The 22,343-nt window shown below is 36.0% G+C and overlaps 1 protein-coding gene across 1 annotated transcript; it reads right to left on the reverse strand.

Moving 5' to 3' along the window:
• Nucleotides 1–1,848: 1,848 nt before the first annotated feature.
• On the reverse strand, nt 1,849–22,049 carry LOC114559127 (scavenger receptor cysteine-rich type 1 protein M130). Its single transcript, XM_028583600.1, has 19 exons — nt 21,980–22,049; nt 19,234–19,548; nt 17,742–17,849; nt 17,311–17,517; nt 16,852–17,043; nt 16,378–16,538; nt 15,006–15,156; nt 14,546–14,860; nt 12,041–12,349; nt 11,582–11,899; nt 9,362–9,661; nt 7,535–7,822; nt 6,258–6,539; nt 5,295–5,467; nt 5,003–5,117; nt 4,603–4,764; nt 3,600–3,689; nt 2,259–2,420; nt 1,849–2,133 (listed from the first exon to the last, which is right to left on the reverse strand). The coding sequence occupies exons 1-19, from the start codon at nt 22,041–22,043 to the stop codon at nt 1,946–1,948; spliced, it is 3,900 nt and encodes a 1,299-aa protein (XP_028439401.1). The 5' UTR covers nt 22,044–22,049; the 3' UTR covers nt 1,849–1,945.
• Nucleotides 22,050–22,343: the final 294 nt, after the last annotated feature.

Here is a 22,343-nt window from a genome sequence, read left to right on the forward strand (position 1 = left end):
TAGCAGTGCCACAAGATACAGTAACTGCTACACAGCTCATGCTATGATGCACTGACTGAATTTAATTCTGAAGTGTAACACGTAGTAGCAAGATATAGCAACTTTCAGTTAATAAAAAATGATGCAAAGTATATTTTACAAAGAGATCACATAAAAGAGACAGTACTTGTCTTTGTTAACATTTTTGTTGAAGACACTTAAACAATAAAAGATAAAAATCGCGCCTAAAGGAACATTTAATTCATGTTTTATAGAATATGTTTAAAGGAATATTTGATTTTTTTTTTAAATAATAAGTTAGATGAGAAGATTGATACCATTATATCAATCTTCTCATCTAACTCTCTGCAACTATTCCTTTAAAAAAAAAAACATGACAATAACGTCTCGGTGTTATACATTCTTACAAAGCTTATAATCTTGTGATAATGTGACCTGAGCTTACTGTCTTACTATCAGATGTGTTACACACAAGGAGTTCATATAAGCGTTTTGATTGCAATTGATAGACACATTTACAAACTACTGCAAAAGTAATCTCTCATTAAATATTGCATAAATCATAAAAGCAACTACTGTTGTAGTTGTACAGTTGTTTTTAACAAAAGAATAAAAAAAGCATATACAGTCATTACAATATTCTGAGCACATTTCATAAAAGCCATAAAATCAACAGAGAAAGTGGATTTTAGAACAAAAAAGGGGTATGTTACAAAACTTTGCTAATTGCTCTAAGCAGTGGTGTAGTCTACGTGATACGCAGGTATACACAGTATACCCACCAAAAAAGCTCCAGGATTTCCATATACCCACTTAAAAATGCCCAATGACACGCAACAACATAAATTATATTTTTGGTATATTTTGAATTGTCATCTGTGTTTTTATATATATATATATATATATATATACAGTACAGTATATCCACTACAATACATTAGACTACACCACTGGTTCTAAGGTCCTATGACTCTAATGTTATACATTTTAAGAGAAAGGAACTTTAACCACTCATTTTCCTCACCTGTGATTTGATTGCAGGCTTACATTTTGCACATTTGATACGCACACTTATGTTAAATGACAGATGTCGCAAACTCCATGTCACTAGAAGGTACACAAGCAAGCAGTACACAATCAGATTATGTATTCTGAGTATATACAGGAAACATCTATTTTGTCATCTATTTTGACTGTACAAGCTTGTCTGATATGAAATTTTGAGTATTTCAGAGTATGCCTTATTCAATTTATTTTATCTAGGGATGCACTTATTTTTTATATAAACTCAATATTAAGGTTACTTTAAAGCAGTGATCTTCAACAGGGGGTCAGAGTTCCTCAGAGTCAATTCAAAGGGGCCTCCAAATTATTCCTAATTGTTTTTTCAAAAATTAAAAAGTCTTAACATGAATCAAGCATATTATTAACAAATATAAATCCCCACTGATGATAGTCTTTCTGGCCTATAGGTAAGGTAGTCACCAAGATAGCCATCCACAGATTAATCCTAAGGATTCACTGTGCCACATGTATGTTTTAAATTAAAACATGATTTACAACAATTATAGACTATTTTAATAGCTTTGTATTCTATGCAAAAAAGGTATGTATAAAGGTTTTAGGCCGCCCTCCACATTATTGTAGTCCCAGATTAATATGCAACTTAATTGTATACAATACACAGTATGTAGTAAGGGGTTCCTGATCCGTCTCTTTCAGTTAAGGGGTTCTGGCTAAAAAAATGTTGAAGACCCCTGCTTTAAAGTTTATTTTAACCACTTTTGCATATTTCTGCTGCATAAAAAGCTTCTCCACGGTAATGTTGTTTGATTATAATTTTGTGACTTTGTGAGTATGCTTTTGTAAATGGTAGCCAAGTTTTGGGGGGGTCTACTTTTCCAGATTGAAATGTATTTCTGTAGCCTTTAAACCTAGTTTTGGCTCACCCATCCTGGCCTGGCACTAGGTAGTCCTCATCCCCCTGCACTAATCCTTGAGGTGCCTCTGCCTCGCTTTCAGGTGTTGTTTGGGGGCTGTTGTGGACTTCAGCCTCGGTTTGAATGATTTCACGGCCGGCATCGATGTCGTCGTAATTCTCCTGCGGGTCGTCCACCTCGTAGGTCACCCCATCTGTTAAGAAGAAAAACAGTAGCATATTAAAATTTGCTCACTCTGATTGCTGACAGTGTGAGAAGTTGTCAAAGTATTGGTCTTCAAGTGTGAAAAAGATGTGAATAAACTGGCTCAAAACTTTCCTGTGCTTTCATCGGGGTCACCCTGATTGATGTTGTTTCTTGAGTCAGCATCAGTGGCGGCCTGAGAGGTCAGGGGTTGAGCCTCATCAATATCATCGTAGGGAAAAGAGGAAGTGCTCCGTGCGTCGTTCTCCGTGATGACTTCAGTCTCTGATTTGAATCCTGCAAGAACAACGACGAACAAACACTTAAACAAATGCCATCTAGTCATATCTGGTTGTTTTGATGCCTAAACTCAACCTTGCGGTGCTCTGAAGCCAGCTCACAGTAACTTTTTGTTGGCTAAAATCAACTGTAAAGAGCGCTAAACTTAAAGAGCCCCTATAATGCTTTTTCCCACAGCTTTTAGTCTGGTATACTGTTTTTGTGTAATGTGTAATGTCTAATATATGTATAAAGTACAGAAAGTACACATTTAACTCAAAATGGAGCTTTCTCTCTCACAGGTAATTAATAAAATTCCTCAATTAGTGATGTCACTGATTGAGAATACCAGCCCAGTTTGTCAAATGTGCTGCCTATTGGTGCCGCCTGAGAAAGTACAGCTCGCCAAGCGGCTTGTTTAAATTTGGTTGACCAATCACAACAGAGTGGGACAGCCGACCAATAAGAGCAAACTGGGCTTTTCATGAAGCCAGGCCAAGAGCTCAAACCGAGGCAGAGGAGCTGCAGAAATAGGCACTGTGCGAAAAATTGTTTCTTGAACATCAAAGCATGTAAACCTATTCTGGTAGACCCAAGAGTGCAAATAGGATGCTGAAAAGGAGTATAATAGGAGCTCTTTAACTCTTTAACTGTCATGTGACTAGTCATCTCGGCGGTTCCGTAGGACATCACAAAAATTGGTGTGCATAGCTTTTCGTACGATATCATACAAACCCGTTCATATATATATATATGATATAGCCTATATAATAATATACAATTGAAATGCATTATAATTATATAGAGATTAAAGTAACATAATGCAATATGAAATATTACACTGCTATATGTTACCAATTCTTATGCTACTAAGAACTCTAGCAAGTCAAAAACTGATGCTTGGTCAGGTGCCTTTGGTGTTAGTTAATTCATACGTCATCTTATAGCGCCACGGTCGAGCTGCTGGTCTGCCCGGGGTCTCCCATACCGACGCTTTCTGACACGGACCAAGCGTCAGTACAATATGTGACGAGTTGGGAGTGAGACCTGGTTGACGACTCCTGTAGTAATGCTACTGGTAATATGTAACAGAGGCTGGGGTGCAGCCTGTGATTAGGATTCACTGTCCTACTTAGGAGATTACAAAAATAAATAAATACCAATAATATAAATGAATGAAGATGTTTTAAGACTCACTGCCAAGTCTAAAGTCCTCCATTTCATTGTCGTTGACATCTTCATAGTCTCCACTTTCAAACTCCACTTCTTTCCTTGACAGCTTTCTCACTACTTCAAAACAAAATTAGACAATTAGCAAAACAACAATTGTCTCACAGCAACAGGACATGACAATTTTACAACAGTTACCTTTAAATAGCAATACATTAGTGGCACAAATTAAATTTTTGGAGCTGAAATATAATTATATATTCTCTACGGTATAATATATATATATATATATATTTAAAGTGAAATAACAAAAGAAAAAGACCTTACATGAAAAAAAAGAACATGAAAAACATGTGTACAGTATAACCATAACACTACCTTCTTTAAAGAAAACTAATTCATTTTCACATAAGAAGATAAATGCATTAGTTAATTTATCATAATTTCACAAATATTCATCTTCTATTTAATACATTGAACTGTTAAAGTCAAGTTTAATATTGTGAAATTGTGGATTAGATCAAATTAGTGAATAGAGAAAATCTGTTTTTACACATGTAAATCTCCTTCATTAAACAGTAAAACAGCAAAGAAATACACAAGATTTCATGTACGATTCAAGCTACACACTGTATTTTAAATATGGAAAATTACTGTATTTTTACAAAGACAGATATTGTCTGTTATTTCACAGTATTTTTTGGTGCCAAAGCTGCCAGAATATTGTTTTTTATAGGGGTTGGTGTGGACAAAAGCAGCAGTGATACCATTATTTTAATGCTCAGTAAACAGTGAGAATTTAGTCAGCATGCAGAAAAACTGGCCTCTTGTGGCTAAAGGCTCCAGTTCACCCTTTTTAATACACTGGGATGATCAGGATGAATAAATAGATTGATTGCATTTGTTTTGTCTTTTGGAATGGTACACTTGTTCAAGACAATTCATTAAAAGCAAAACAAATTATCAATCAGTATTTCATTGTAACGAGGCATTGACAACTAAGACAGGTGTAATGGAATGATATACTCACACGAGAAATTCATGGCTTTTTTTTGGGCTTTTTTGACAATGCAGATCCGTACAAATACAACAATCAGTATGACCAGAACCAGAAGAACTCCGACGCCCAGGATGATAGGCAGTATTTTGGGCGGTGGTGGATCAAGGATTGGTGGATCTGTGGGCTTAAACCCTGAAATCAAACCCAGACACATTCTACATTTACTTCCAGTAAAGAGTGGGGATGCTGCTTGATTTAGTTATTCTGTACCATGTTAATCCGATCAGAAATTATTTTTATGTTAAATAAATTCAAATCCGGCAGATTACAAAAAAAGCTCCGGTTTCCTGTTTTTACATGCAAATGATATGAATGAATATTTTTGGGAACCAGCTGGACTTATTTGGAAAGGATTCATGATTTGTGTTACCGTTACAGTAGATCTCAGCTGGTTGGTCAGCTTTACAAGATTTTTGGCGGACACAGTAGCTGATGTTGTCGTTATTTTTGGTGCACTCCAGCGATATTTCCAAGTTACTATCTTTCTATACATGACAATAGAGAGTTTGTCAGCCAACAATACTGGCGGGATTAATTATAAGGAAAATATAGTATATATTGCAGTAAAACAGAAAAAGTAAAAGTTAAATTATACATACCTTATTTAACTAATAAGTGGGACATTGCCAGAAACAAACAAAAAGTGGAACACAAAGATTTACCTTTTTCTCTTTGTTAGTTATCCTTTCAAGAGAACCACAACCAAGTACTTTACACAGCATCTCCTGATGTTTCTTGGAGAATGACGTCAATTTACACACTTTTTTCCATTCACTTCCATAGCTGACTTCAATCTGACCTCCACATTTTTGGGTGGTGTTAAACTTAACATTGTCTGTAAAAAAAAGAAGAAAAAAAACATCACCTCTGGGAAGTAAAGAAATAGTCCCACATGTTAGGACTATCCAAAAGTCTTAAAACCAAATCATTTACTTCATTTTTCACATAGAATCAACAAACAAAGAATAACGTGTTTATTTGTCAGCTTGAGAGGTGCTGGTTGGCATTTTTTGTTTTGTTTTTACTTCGAAGAGAGACAGCTAGGCTAGCTGTTTTACACTGCTCCACATCTTTATGCTACGCTAGGCTACTCGTCTCCTGGCCAAAGCTGACACGAGTTGTAACAATCTTTTAATCTTACTCTCAGCAGGATGAACAAAGAGTGATTGCATAAGGCCAAATGTCCAACAATTTCTTTAATACTGTAATAAATAAACATGATTCTGTATTTGAATTGATTCACCATTTCAGTTGCAAAGATTCTAACAATGATGCCATTTTCAGGGGATTTACTCCAAGATGCATACAATTCCTTATAATGTGTTAATAAGGAATCGTAATGTAATGTGTAATGTGTAGTCCATTTAAGTGGTGATCACATAAATTCTTTATGTTCTGATAAAATGTAAGAATCAAAAATAATGTAGGGAAGATAATGTGAGATTTTTTTCTTTGAAGTACTGTGAAGTAGTGTGATGTTATTTAAAGTAATATGAATGGCACTTCCTCAGACAGGGGGGACAGTACTGTGACTTTTTCCGATTGTGATTTTTGATTCTGAAATCTTTTTCTGAGGATTAGACAAATCCTCAGCATTTTGGATGTTAAAGAAAGCACATACTTACTAACACAGTAAACAGACACCAGTGTTCCTTTTTTGCCTTCTTTTTGACACTTTCCCTTGTATCTCTTGCACTGGCCAAGTTTATAATGGTTGTTCTCACAGCTGACGTGGAAGTAGTTCTTGTCTGCGTCAGCCAGTTTATCATGAGATACACCAGCAATAGCTATGCCCCAATTCTGTTCTTGGCAAACCTTGTGTGAATATTCATCTTTCCAGTCAGTGGCGCACACCTCAACGCCATTTATCTTCACATGACTGTCTGATAGGGTGACATTGGGCTCATCTAAGGAAGGAAAATAACAAGAACAAATATTTAAAGGAGCAACAAGGACACAGACATATATGCTGTAATATTTAGTTAGCTAGAAGTTTTTAGTTTTTATAGATTTGTATTACAATTACCGCTTTTAACAACAGCTTTGATATGACAGTATCACATACATGTACAGAATGAAACAGAAAACAATAGCAGCTCCAGCAAAGCCATGATATGCACAAATACAAAAACAAATAGAAATTGCTCCAAAATTTTTATAAGTGAATACGTGAGCTATGATGTTATAAAATAAAGATCCAGGCAAAAGGTTAAAAAAAAAGATGGCTTACCAATCTTTTTTTTAACCTTTCGCCTGAATCTTTATTTTAAGCAAGACCAAGCTAATGTAGTTTCATATTTTATTTTACCAACATGAGAGCAGTATCAATATTCTCATCTAACTCCAACACAAGACTGCAAATAAACATATTTCCTAAAAACAAGAGGCAGAGGGGGAGGCAGTGGCCAGTACCAGGAGTTATTAACAAAAAGAGTTGTCAGCGAAACAGCAAAAGAGTCAAATAACTGAATAATACAAATTAAAGAAGAAGTTGTAAGACCGGGAAAGGAGGAAGGCCTTGTTAAAGGTGCAGTAAGCGACGCTGCGCACAGATTGATGATATTTGAACTCAACTGCCAAACAAACACAACCAGCTAGAGCGACAGTTTGCTAATTCCCAACCCAGCCTGTTCTCATGAACCGTACATTTGAAAAGCTACGAAGAGATAAGCGCTGTAATCCGTATGTTTTTTTTTCTGTGTGCACCACGTTAACTGCTGCTGTATAAGAACGTGGCTGGCCGCCTGGTCAGGATGGATGGGCGTTAACACACAGACATTGAAGCCAGGGAGCGGACTTCGCTTGCCGGGGGACTTTTTCTTACCTACTTTGTTTTTTCAAGGAGGTTTACAATGTAACTGCAAAGCTTCTATGATCATTTGAGAGCAGAAATAAACCTTACCTTGACATTCGAGAAGGAGCTGATTCTGTGGGTCTGATGTTTGATTTTTACATTCCCAGATGTTTTTTGAATCGTTCACACCTGCACAGCTGAAGCTTGTGGTCGAGGTAATGTCCGATGTAGTATTCCTATTTGACATGAAATTGCCACACTCCAGATCCCGGCAAAGCATCTGCCCCTCACTTTTTGTCCAACCTTCAGTGGAAACAGCACGGATTTCGATCTGCGAGTGAACAATCACAGCTCCACTACAGGCCTTTTCTCCAGCCAGCGCTATCTTGTGCCAGTCTAAAAACACAGCGGGGGAGAATTGAAGGGATGAGAGAAGGTTTAGCAAATACAAAACTTACTAAAGTTATGGTAACACTTAATAATAATAACCATCGCTAATAAATGGGACATCCAAAGTTAATTAAACTTAAGTTATTTTACTGTTAAAAAACAAAATGATCATTTCATGTTTATGATTATTGTTGCTCACATTATAACATTTAATACATTATATAAGCATATGTTAATGATTAACAAATAGTTTATAAATCGTCAATAAACATTACTTGGATGGGCTACTAGAAAGTTGCATCTGATGAACATAATACCTCATTAAGGGTTAATAAAGACCTTGTTCTATAAACATTGTTTAGATAGATATCAGTTTACAAATAATCAAATAATCCTCTCACCTATAGATCGCCAAAATTATTAATGGGGCCAAATGAATGTTACTTGATGCTTTATAAACAGCTTATTAATCATTTACTTATGAAGCATTAGTTGCAAATGTATAATATCCAAATCTAAAATATGTGCGTCCATGGTTTACAAAACAAGTATTAACCAACTAATGATTAAATACAACATAAATTATAACGTTACTAATAATTAGTAAGCATTATAAATCATCATTGCATTGTTTGGTAACAGTAAAATAACTATTAACAGAAGGTGAATTAACTATGAATTTACCATTTATAAGTTATGGATGTTATAAAGTTTTACCACAATAGCAAATACTTGAATTGTTGGGCAAAGAAAATAGCCTTGATTAAAGTTTGCGTTCATGTTAAAGAAATGGTTTGATGTTTTGGGAAATATGGATATTTGCTGCGAGATAGATACATCAATTGATACCACTCTCATATATTTATGTCAAGTAGGAAGCTTAAGCATAGCTGTAGCTTAGCACAAATAGGGGTAGTGACTTCAAGACTTAAAAACCGAGCCAAGAAACAGTCTGACACTAAGCGTTTTTTACACTTAGGTTTTTGTATGGATATATCAAACAATATAACATGTTAATAAACGAGCTTTAGAGGTGCTGTGAGGCAGATTTTCTTTTCCATTGGATGTTTACACTTAGGTTTTTGTATGGATATATCAAACAATATAACATGTTAATAAACGAGCTTTAGAGGTGCTGTGAGGCAGATTTTCTTTTCCATTGGATGGAGGCTAGCTGTTTTCTGCTGCAGTCTTTATGCTAAGTTAAGCTAACGGTCTCCTGGTGGTAGCTTCATATTTATCCTATACAGGCATCACAGTGGTATCATTTTGTTCTTATCTTTTCTAAGCAAGCAAGCAAATAAGTTCATTTACCAAACAAAAAAGACCAAACAATCCCTATAAAGGAAGGTCCAAGATATGTTGGAATGCTAGAAGAAAAACTTCCACTGAAAATTGCCCGTCCACTATTCAGACCTACATCTCGCAAAAATGGCCAATATGAAAGGTTTACATAGAGAATATATTGAAGACACAAGCTGCAATTTGACAGAGACAGAAGACATTTTGAAAGTGATGAATCTGAGACAAAATCATTACACCTACTGGAGCATTGAAGGCCACCACGTAGACAGCTCTGAGAACTGGCTGTGACCTTGCATGCTGTTATTGATTTTGCGTCATCCCCACACTCTATTTTTTCAATGAAACGACCCTCTGTTGATTCAGGTCCAAAGTAGGGAATGGGTTCTCCAGCCAGACCACATTGTTCCCCACAGATGGCCTTTTGTGTGTTGGTGTTTTCAAGAGCTTTTTTGCAGACTGGGAGCCACTGGCCTTCATACTCCACCAACACATTTCCAGAACATTTGTCTCTGGAAGAAGGAAAGTTGGACTTGACACTACCTGCAACAAAACAATTCAGAGGGTGCAGAGTTAGAACCTCAGGTTATTTATGTCATTTGTTATTTTAATACAACAAACAACAAATAAATCCTCTGGATGGTAGATGGTGCAGCTATGATGTACATGCACTCTATGAATTTATCACATCTGTCTTATTGTGCCATCTCCCGGTCACAGGCATGTATTACAGTACAACAGTACATTACAACCACTTTTTAAAGTGTTTATACTGTTGGAGTATTAAAAACCAATAGGCCTACAACTTATTGAAATGTCTTTGTTTATGAGCAATGTTTGTTTACTTTATAAGACTTTATAAGATATAGAATTGGCTATTATATAATAATATTAATAATACAAAAAAGAGCATGTATATAGCATTTTTCAAGCTTAATAAGAGGTGTGAAATGAAGGAAATAACTCATGTATGAACAAAAACTAAATTTAAACCACATATAAAAACAAACAGGATGCAAATATAAGAGATGATCTCATTTAAGGCAGGTAATGATATAATTTAAAGCAGATAGAATGCCAATAAAAGAACAAACTTAATTTTTTTTAAGTGAAAAATACATAGAAGTAGGCTACATATAGACTCAAGTAAATAGACTCAATTTGAATTTTGTCACAATGAAGTTAAAAGAAAACATCATCAAATAGTGATGGGAACTCAGAAGTGATGTGATAATAGGAAAAGGAAACATTGTACATTTTTGGCCATTTTGTAAAAGTGAGTTTTAAGGAAGCACTTAACTGCATAAGAAAAAAGACAAAGAATTATCACCCACTCCCGCAGTTGGAGCTCTAGCGAGCAGTTTAGCATCTTTCAGCTAATTCGTTGGTTGTACAGTCTGTGACTTTGATGTTTTGGTTTAACCTCAGCAATATCATTAACTTCACTTCTATCCAGCAAAAAAAGCTCTTTTAGGCTCGAACTGATATTACTGTTGCAGTATTATCAACCGATAGGCCTACAACTTATTGAAATGTCTTTTTTTGTGACTCATGTTTGCTTAATTTATAAGATACCACATGGTTTACTTCCTCAAACAATTTTGTTCTCACAGCTTATGGTGAAATAAGACAGCCACGATCATCAAGGGGAGACTGTTACTGTATTTATCAAAACATTACTCAACAAAACAGCGACAAAACAGTGGAATGATATCCCAAATCCCATTATAATAATATCCCAAACATTAATGTCTATATTTTTAGTTTAAAATTTAAGTTTGAAAATGGTTGAAAGACCGTCATGTTGACTATGCCTCTCTGAATGTGTATATGTGTGTGTGTATATGGACTGTATACACACCTAGGGACAGCAAATGGGAATGGGCATTGTGCTATGTCTAGGGAAATACATTTATGTATAAAAAGACAATAATATCAACTTTATGCAAAGATAAAATTAATTTCAACAATGTTAGGATCGGATTTTGTCACAAATTTGGTTTTGATTGTGTTCAAGAGTTGTTGTACTATAGTTTGTATCAAATAGGACACACCTTTAAGAATTTGAAAGAATTTTGGAAAACAAGAGCCATATTAAAACAACCACAATTAATTTATGTATTTGCACATTTGATATGTGCCAAACGGCGTGAGGGCAAATTTGATCAAGTTTTTTCCCCAAGGACATTTGTTTAAGTGGAAAATTATTTGGCCTATACTGATAGCCTTCTCTTGACAGATCACTGAACAAAAGTTATTCTTTGATCTGACTTTCCTCCAAAATTCACTGCAACTCTCGGCAAACAAATAAACTGAAGGTAAACCGAAAATACTGTATATACAGGTAAAATATACAGAAATTTGGAAGTAGGCATTTTGAGCAGGTAGGAATCAATGAGGGATTCAAGCTGACCAAAAAGGGAATAATCACATTTAAAAAAAAAAAAAAAAAAAATGCATTACCTGAGCAAACAACATAGGCTTGGTGAGGTTTACAGATGTAATCATTTTCATCATTTTTAATGAAGATGCTCTGGCTCAGGTTGTTCATGTTGTTTGTAGTGTGCAAACCCGTAAAGAGCACCTTACTCCCTTTAGTATTGGCCTTGGGCTGGAGCTTGGGGTTAGGCTCTAGGCCTCTGTCCCCACAGCCCAGGTCTTTACACAGCATCGCATACTTTTTGTCTGTCCAGGTGTCTGCACACACATCTCCACACTCTCCATTTGCACAAACATTGACATACCCCCAACACTCATTGGTCAGGTTCACCTCGATTTTTCCTGTTGGGGCAACCAAAAGGCAAACAGCCAAAAGGCATAAGAAAGTTATTTGTGGACTTCATCAGCAGATTATTTCCAAATCTACGCATTGCATATACATGCAGTATGTTAGATCTCTACGTTTCAACCCTGTCATATTACCTGAGCATGCCACAGTGGCAATAGTATCACTGTGGTTTGATGGCAGTGTTGTGTTTTCACAGTCCAACAGAGATGTGGAGTTGGATGAGCAGCTGTAAGATACATTCCAAACATCTTTCATCAAATCAGCACTAGGGATGGAGGTATGGTTCAAGGCACTCCCACAGTGCATCTGTCGACACACAGTGTCGGCAGAGTTTTGGTCCCATGTCTCGTTAGAGCCGGAGAGCCAGTAGGTTTTGGTGCCGTGCTCTATCCCCACCATGCCAGAACAGGAACTATCTCCTTTCAGAAATACCACCTTGTGCTCTGACAGGGACAAAAGAAATTAAGGCTGTTAGTATTAGTATTATGATAGACTGGTAAATTGTCCAGGGTGTCCCCCTCTTCCTTCACAATGCATGCTGGGATAGGCTCCCTCACACAAGCTTGAATAAGGTAAGCAAGAATGGTGATGAATGATGAAAAAGATGAGGTGCCGTTTTAAAGGGAGACCGAATGTGTGAAATGGGATCATAATTTTAACTAGTAAATAAAACCACGAAACTTCGCCAGCTGATTACTTACATTAAAAACTAATTTTAACTAAAAGTTTTCTGGAATTGTTTGATTAAGCCTCCTGTTGTCCTCAAGTTTTCAACCAAATTTTCAACAACAAAAAGCAACGTGGATCTCTACAACACTCTTCACAAGTAAAATAAATCATCAGTTCGCTACTTTCATTGAATTTGGGTGTTTTATTTAATTTTATAGCATTTGAAAAAAAAGAAGATAAAAGAACGCTGAAAAAAGGAACGAAAATGAAGGAAAAAGCTTAAAAAATGCAGGGAAATTCCCACAAAAATGTCTAAAGGCGCAGGAGAAAGTTTATAAAAACATCGGAAAAAGTGACAAAAACGTCAAAATGTTGATTCAGAAAAACAAAAAGTTGCATGGTCGACGGGAAGACAACACAAGGGTTAAATTCAAAGGAGCCATTTTGTAACTAAATATGCACCACGTTGCATACATTATATTGACATATTAGAGTCAAAGGTTTTTACTGAGGACATTTTGGATATCTCTTTGTATCACTCTATAAATCAGTAAATACTGTCAACACCCACTAAAAAACATTTCTCGCCATGTTTTTAGGAATACAATGTTAGATAGACCTGGCTATAATAATATTTATTTTAGTAATATATCACCTTTCAAGTTTAATAAGAGGTGTAAAGTGAAACAAAACAAATAATATTAACCGTATATATAAACAAATAGGATGCAAATAAAAAAAAAGATCTCATTTAAGGCAGGTAATGATATCATATGAAGCTGATAAAATGCCAATAAAAGAACAAACTCCTAGTTTAAAAAAAGATACATGTAGACTGTAGAAAATCGATTGAATTTGAATATGTTATGACAATCAAGTTAAAAAAACACCATAAAATAGTGATGAACAGGAACTAAGAAGTGATGTGATAATAGGAAAAGGAAACATTTTCAATTTAGGACATCTTGTAAACGTGAGTTTTAAGAAGGCACTCAACTGCATAAAAAAAGACTTATTACCACCCAATTATCACCCAACCCCCCTTTCAGCTAATCTGTTTGGTTGTATAGTCTGCGACTATGATGTTTGGTTTAGCCTCAGCAATATTATTAACTCCACTTTCATCCAGCAAAAAGAGCTCTGATAAAACCCACTATATGAGCGCTACCTGTGCTCACTGCTCAGACAGATAAAGTTAGCGGCTAGTTTGTGAACACAAATAGAGCTGAGATCTTCAACAGGGGGCCTGGGACACCTATGGGGTTATCAGAGTCACTGCAGGGGGGGAGGGGGCACCAAATTACTGTTTATTCTTTGAAAGATTTTTCAAAACTTAAAATGTCTAAACATTCAATTCAAATAACTATTTGTCCCTGAGGGGCAATTCAAAATGAATGAACATGAATCCAACATATTATTAGCTAATATAAATCAGCCTATTTGTGAAAAGAAAACATTGATGATAGGCGCACAAGCCTATAGGTGATGTAGTCACAGAGGTAGCCATCCACAGATACAGTTCATCCTAAGGATTCACATATTAAATTATCCTGATCCTGAAAAATGACTTTTTTAGCTGGTCATTTATCAATGTGGCATTTACAGCTGCTGCCTCCAGGTTGCAAAATAATGAGCTACATTCATGCTTTTAATTAATGCTACTTTTCACTGGGTGAGACCATTAAAGGGCTAAGAAATATGGAGAACAATTTCACAAAAAAACTACAGATATTTGTAGAACCTTTGCAATGGCTTTTAAAAAATGTCAATTCATTTTTTTTTACACTTTCCACTCGAACCATAAACAAAAAAGTGGAGGGCAGATTTGAGTTCACTTGAGTGCATTGATACACACACCTCTGTACTCTAACTGGCAGTAAGGAACTGATGAATGACAGTCAGGTACAACAAGAGAAGGTCAAAGGCAAAAACAGACGAATGGAAAAATAAAAAAAATTAAAAACACTCACCCTCACAGGTTATTCCTACTGCCACCAGATCCCTGGGTTGGTTGTTTAAGTTAGCTGCTGGAATACACTCAGATATATGTTTGGCGTCTGTCTTGCAATTTATAGTTTTGCGTAGAACATCATTTGAACCCTGGCTGAATTTTTCAGGAGTGGGGAGAGCTCTTCTAATTCCACAGTTCAGTTGTTTGCAGACAGTGTCTGAATTGGTATCTGTCCATCCAACTTGATTGACCTTGTGCCATTTGCCCTCATGCTGGACCTCCACTCTCCCAGCACATTTACCAGGACCGTCCAACAATTTCACTGATATACTATCTGTTCAATGACAGCAAGAGAATTGTCAAACATGGTACGCAACACAACATCGCACAGCTGTCACATTTTTGCTTCCAACATAATGTCAAAGTTTACTGTAAAAGACAGGAAGAGTGCATCACATGTGATTCCTGCCATACCTCACCTGCACAGACTACATAAGCAACGGAGGAACATTGGCCACTGTTGGTGTAATGCTTGGCTCTACAGTGCCACAGTGAGGGTTCATCGCCTGAGCATTTCACATTGTCCATTATCCCTTCTCTCCTAAATGTCTTCACCTCTTTACTAATCACCTAGAAGAAAGCATGATCATTTTGATATTGTCATTCATTTCTGCCAAACAGAAGATGTTGATCTACCCAAAGACTAAGTTATAACATGATTTTTATTATTATTATTATTATTATTATTATTATTATTATTATTATTATAATAATAACTCATTGGCACTGCTTATATGTATGAAAGACTGGGACTTAGGCAATGAGAAGATTGAAAGCCACTCTCCTATCTGCACGTTAAATATGAAGCTGCAGCCAGGAGATGGTTAGCTTAGCTTAGCATGACGACTGGAAACAGCGGGGAAACAGAAAGCCTGGTCCTGTCTAACGGGTTGTTCCCAGTCTATATGCCAAGCTACATGTAAGCTTATCATCTCCTGGTTTAGCTTCATATTTAGTGGACAGAAATGAGAGAGTTGTTGATCTTCTAATGGAACACTCAGCCAGTGAAAAAGCCTATTATTTTAAAAAAGGAGACTATGTCACTGTTTTTAAAACACATTTTCAGGAAAATGTACTTAGAGTTATAAAAGTAAAAGTACTCAATGCAGAAAAATCCTCACATTTTAGAAACTGGAAACGATCCAAACAGTTCTGTCAATCAAATCAGTGTTCAGTCGTCTAATCATTTCTGCTCGACTTGTAGGCCGTTATATTGTCGGATAGTTTGATTTATAATAAAACATCATATTTTATAAACTACGTTTGTTTTGTGTGCAAAAAACTTAATTTGTAAAGTAACTAGTAACTTAAACTGTCAGATTAATGTCGTGGAGTAAAAAGTACACTCTAAGAAATATCTGTGTATTAACAGTTTGTTTGTCTATATATTTTAACATAAATTGTCCATAGAACGTGATTACCAGTTGTATTTCTGTTTTTTTACATTTCAAACTGCATAATCTGTGCCCCAACAACCTTCAGGGGTCACACACGTTGGTTTTGGGAGATTAAAAAAGCGTTTTGTCAGAATACACTATTGAACATCTGCTTAGAAATATAGGACATATGTGATAGGATAGAACAACAAAATGTAATTCTGCTAAATAAAACACATAACATTCATTATTAATTTAACTTGTTTACATTTTGAAAAAAATTGTATAGCCAAATATAATACCCATTTTCTATAGGCTCAGTCCGCCTTTAAAAAAAAATACTTTTCCAGTGCTGGCTGTTCAGAAAAGTTACATACGGCATGCATTAAATAAAACATTTAGTTTGAAAACTCACGCTGCCGCAGTTTAGCTCCCTGCAAACCACTTTAGCCTCCTTCTCGGTCCAGGTCGAGGCGGTCCCACACACGGCCCGACTTTTATCATTCACTTGAATATGAACTTCACCGTAGCAGTTGCTGGGTTTGTTACCGTCCTTCAGAAGTACTTTAACATTGTCTGTTGGAAAAATAAAAATTATGCAAAGTGATTTAGATTTCTATGACGCTCAAGAGGTGGCTCTTTTGATGAATCAATCAATCAATTAATCAATCAATCAGACTTTATTTATATAGCACTTTTCATACATAAAATCCCCCCCCACACACACACACACACACACACACACACACAGATATACACATATACAATTGCATCATGTTGTCGAAGATATAATACATAAGACAAAGCAAGATCATAGCGAAAACATTGTTTTGATCTGGAAATATGAGTTGCTGTTGGAAAAAATGTGGTGAAATATTAGTTGAATTACCTGAGCATGTCAGCTGTGTGCCGTTGTCGTCCTCACTGTGGGAGACCTTCGTACCACAGTGCATTTGCCGGCACCACACATCAGGATAGGAGTTGTTGGTTTTTACAGGATTCCACTTGCCATTTTCCTCTTTTTCCAGCCGCCCAGAACACACATTTGATGGGTTTCCTTTGAGTCGCAGTTTGTCATGACCTGTTTATGAACCATTTTCTCAGTTTACTGATTTGTTGCAACCATAGTAAAAAAAATGGATGAAGGATTAAGTTGCTAAATTTGACTCATTTAGCGACTGGCTCCCAGACTGAAATGTTACTACTTTCCGGAAGTCCGTTCAAACCAAAGTTTATACATTACCTATAAATACATTACACATAAAAATGGCTGCCGCTCTTACCATTCTTTGTTTGTGTGTGTGTGTGTGTGTGTGTGTGTGTGTGTGTGTGTGTGTGTGCATGTTACCTGTGCATATGACAGAAGCAGGATTTTGGCACGTTGTTGATTCCCCAGTGACACACTGCCACAGATTATCTGTTGTTTTAAGGGCTCTACAATTGATCGTCATCTTCTTTGACTGTGGGAATTTCTCCCAATTCATCCAGTCGTTCAAAGTGTCCTTGGATGTACCACAGTTGAGTTCTTTACACAAAAGATCGGCTTCCTTTTGTTCTTGATGTGAGATGAATCACATACACAGTGATTAATAATCATCATAATAGTACTAAAAATACTCCATACCGAACCCTAAGTCAAACTAATTAATTTTAATGCATTACAAAGTGAAAAGCAAACAGTACTTTGAACTTTAAAGTGTTGAAGAAAAAGAGAAAAGAGTCTCTAGTTATAGACTGAATCCTGTTGTAGTGTAATGCATGTGTGATGCTAACTCTTACCCCAGCCTGTATCACCGCAAAAGTAACCTGAATCAGTTTGCCCCCCATCTGTGGAGTACTTGACAGCTCCCGCACATTCAAATCCATCCAGGCTGATTTTGATGTTACCTACAAGAGCAAAAACAGGTAACAGCCAATTACAAATAGAATAGACAGCCAATGACATCATCATCATCATCATCATCATCATGTTATAATATATATTTTGGATTAGCAAAACTATATATATATATATATATATATATATATATATATATATATACTATACAAAGCAGCTATTTTGTAGCATGTAATCTGACTATTGGTGGAAAACACACGGCTTTCACCCAGGAAATGTGTCCTGGGAGAGTTTTCATTCCAAATGCTTTTTTTTCTAATCTTAACTAGTCATCAGTGGTGGAAGAAGTATTCAGATCCTTTACTCAAGAAAATTTACTAATACCACACTGTAAAAATACCCAAAAAATAATCTTTAAGAAAAACTAAATACTCTGTTACAAGTAAAAGTCCTACATTGAAAATGTTATATAAGTAAAATTATGTAATATCATCAGTATCAATCTTCACATTTTAGAAACTGGAAATGATCCAAACAGTTCTGTTAATCAACTTAGTGTTAATCGGCTAATCATTTCAGCTGGGCCTGTATATTTTTGGGTAATTTAATTCATAAATTCAATAATAAAACTTCGTACTTATAAACTGCATTTGTTTTGTGTGCAGGAATCTTAATTTGTAAAGTAACTAAAGCTCTCAGATTAATGTAGTGGAGTAAAAAGTACAATATTTCCCTCTTAAATGTAATAGAGTAGAAGTAGAAAGTGGCATGAAAAGTATCTACATTTTTTAATTAAGTACAGTCCTTGAGTAAATGCACTTAGCCCCTTCCGCCACTGCTAGTCATTCCCGTTGCTGCATCACGCTCACGTTTTGTCGACTAAACTTAACAGCCACGGCCCCTGAAAGGACTTTCTCCTCGAGGTGCCCTTTACCTGGCAACTGCCTGTGATTTGACCGGCAGCTCATGGTGCTCTGTAGCCGGCTCCCAGCCGGCTTTTGTCGGCTAAATTTACTTGTAAAGACCCCTGAACGTAACTGTCATGTGACGGGCCGTCACATGACCAGTTGGCAGTCGCCTAATTTAGTACAATATCAAACCCATTAAAGCGTAGATCGTCATCATCATCATCATCATCCTCATCATCATCATCAATTGGGGGAAATTGTTGAGTCTTTGTAAATTATAGAGTGTGGTCTAGACCTACTCTATCTGTAAAAGTGTATTGAGGTAACTCCTGTTGTGATTTGACACTATAAATAGAATTGAATCATCACCATCATCACGTTATATGTTTTGGATTAGCACATCTATTAGCAGTTATTTTGCAGCACATAATCAGACTTTTTAAAAAGGTGTACTTTTTAACAGTGCATATTTAACTAAACATGTGTAAAAACTAGTTCATAAAAAAAAATGTAAGTTCAGCCTTACTTGAACATTTGATCTTTCTCTGAGTTCCCGGTCGTTGAGGGCTGACTTTAAAACCAGGATGAGTACATTTCCACAGATGGTCCTCATTTCCAGTGCAGCTCACATCATTGAGCAGCACCGGCTCATCGGGCCTTGACGCAGCCTCTGTTGTGCTGTTCTTTACAGGTTCCCCACAGTGAGTGCTCCTGCACACCACTTTGTCAGTGTTCTCGGTCCAGTATTTCTCTCCAACATGGCCCCATTCGCCTTCATGGTAGATTTCAATGTAGCCTTCACATGGGTTGCTTCCATGCCTCAGAATCAGCTTATTCTCACCTGGTTACATGACAAGAGGTTTGTAGAAGTATGTAAACATGCGAGGTGGGGTACAGTATACGTATCCATTTTGTAGTCTTCATTCATTTATTTGCTGAGAATTTTGAGTTTTGCTGTCAGTGTTGTGATTATTAGTTGAGTCAAATTTCTTAAAAACTCTGTTGAACTGCCTTTTTTGACTTCAAGAAAAACTGACATCTGGCTACCGCAAAACATTTTTGTTTTCCTATTCAAATGCCCTTTCATGTGTTGCTTTTTAATGTCAACATTGCTTCAAAAATGTAAGACAATTCCCATACAATTCAAAGAAATGAGTTGATAGAGAAAGAAAAGATTAATTTTACAAATCTGCCTTTTCTCTCATTACTATTTGGTTTCCTAGATTAGAAATAGGCCTATGTCATTTGATACTATTTATAATAATATAAATTAGAAAATAGGAATATCCTTGAAAAATAAAGCTCCATTTAAACCTAAGCACTATAAATATTAATTCATGATCTACAGTATTGTTGGAGACTTTATTCCACCTATATGCTTGATTGTAACACCTTTTTAACCCTCTGAGCTCTTTTAGATAGCTTTTCAAATTCAAATGTATATTTTAAATGTATATAACAACCCCCATGTGTTTCATATCAAAATGTTCAGAACAAACTCAGCTTTCAGTAGAGTGATGCCCAAATTTGTTCCAGAGCAATGTGTAAAGAGATCATTTAGCCCTAAAGCTGAAAAGTTGATGTTCACTTTTTGAAATTTCCAAACCTACACTCAATTATTTTGGCGCTTAAAATGCATTTTAAAAAGTATTGGGTTCACAAAAGTAGCGCAATATATTAATAAAACAGTAAATAAATGTCTAAAATTAAAATTTGTAATATATTGTCAAGCATCGCTTGGAGTCGCTGGTGCTTCTTTTGTCCTCGGAGGGTTTTAAATTATTAAAAAACTATGCAAAAAAAATTATTTACACCAAATGTTATTGGATAGCATTGTTTTTGAAGTTTTGATATTTTTGTCCGTTTTTTTGTCTTCTTTTTGGTTTGAAAATTTATCAGAGCAGGCAGCTCCGGTATCGGACCATGGAGACCTTTATTACTGATGCTGGCTCGACTTTGACTTCATTAAAAAAGCTACAGCTTTCAAGGTTTCACCACAATATATGAGAAGAATATTTTATTGCAACCTGTTGTAAACTATTTCATCCCAAACTATTTGAAATTACTTTAGAATGTATCACCCAAATTGCTATACACTTATTTATCAACATATCATATTTATTCATTCATTTGATATACAGATTTCTTTTCAATTTCATTGAAAATATTTGCCAAAAGACAGAAGTGTCCTGATGTAACTTCTACATCAAGACACTTACCTTAACACTTTCATCATACTAACTGATTTGTCAGACAGAGAACGTTTTGTCATTTTTATAAATCATTTCACGAAAAATTGGGCACAAATTTTCAATGTAAATAATAAATATAATATATAATAATACATTTCTAACTGATCTCTTAATACAAAATTGACTTTGCGTGGGATTTCTTTCTACACATCCAGAAATGTTAAAAGAAATGATCAGTCAAATTTTGTGTTATTGTTAATATTAGGATTACCGTCAGTTTTGAGCTGACATGAAAATGTGCCAAACTTAGCAGTCCATCTAAAGTGATGCTCACAAAACTGTAAGAATGTTTTTTTGCCCTGATTGCGGCACTAGGGTTGGGTATCGTATTTTTACGATTCCGATACCGAACCGGTACTTTTAAAATGATTCCGATTCCTATACCGATTCTTGAAAAACTGCATTCTAGCGATGTCGGAATCCTTGGCTGTAAAATACAGCCACACTTTCGACCGCTTTGCTTTAGGCCTTTTAAATGCACTAAAAGCTAGCTAGCTAACGATAGACTAGCAGAGCAAGTGTTATATGTTTACTAGCGATCATGTGCAGTGAATGGTTAATATGCTTTTACGTCCGTTTTGGTGAGCCCAGAGGGAAAATATGGCATTTTAAAAGTAGCCTACATTTACGGTAGCTAGGTAACGGTAGACTACAGAGAAAGTGTGATATTTTTACATCTGTTTCGGAGTGACAGAGGGAAAATATTTCAGTAGACGCATTAAGTGGAACTGAAATGAGGAACCGAAATTTGCGGTCCGATTGCTCCCGGTTACGAAGGAACGAATGGTTTTGGTACCCAACACTATGTGGCACTGTGGGATTATCTACATTTCAAAATTGTGATAAAAAAAAAAAAATCATAGTTACTGCTTTTTTTTTTTTATTCAAAAAAGATTTGGAAAAAGCAACAAAAATGTAAAAAAAAAAAAAAAAAAAGTCAAAAGCAAGGGTTAATCTAACTCTTAATTGTAATTAGTCCCAGATATAGAGAGTTGAATCTAGAGAGTAGTTGTTACTTACTCGTGCTTTGGGCGATCACCGCCTCAATGTGAGCAGTGTGGAGGAGAAGAAGGAGGAACCACATCGTCAACACAGCTCATGACTAGAGAGTGAGGCAGATCAATGATCTGAGCTCAGCTTTATATCGCCCAGGAAGCACCCACTCAAAATGGATCAGAAGGAAAACTGAACTCAGCCTCCTTTTTCTCATACTAACAGCCAAGGGCATAGGTCAACATTGGTGGGGGGGGGGGGACAACACACATTATAACCAGGGGTTCTGGGGGGTCACCCAGAAAAGTTTCAGCGTCAAACACTTCATTCCCTGCATTTAAAAAAATAAATCTGGTAAATAACAGAAAATGTTCTGGTAGTTCATTACCTG

This window comes from Perca flavescens, chromosome 7 (assembly GCF_004354835.1).
Source record: "Perca flavescens isolate YP-PL-M2 chromosome 7, PFLA_1.0, whole genome shotgun sequence".
NCBI classification, from domain to species: domain Eukaryota; kingdom Metazoa; phylum Chordata; class Actinopteri; order Perciformes; family Percidae; genus Perca; species Perca flavescens.

Coding starts and splice junctions, on each gene's coding strand:
- LOC114559127 (XM_028583600.1), bottom strand. CDS start 22,043: ATGTGGTTCCTCCTTCTTCTCCTCCACACTGCTCACATTGAGGCGGTG. Junction 17,044..17,310: donor TGCTTCTGTCATATGCACAG/GTAACATGCACA, acceptor GTTCATAAACAG/GTCATGACAAACTGCGACTC. Junction 14,861..15,005: donor TGCTTATGTAGTCTGTGCAG/GTGAGGTATGGC, acceptor GTCATTGAACAG/ATAGTATATCAGTGAAATTG.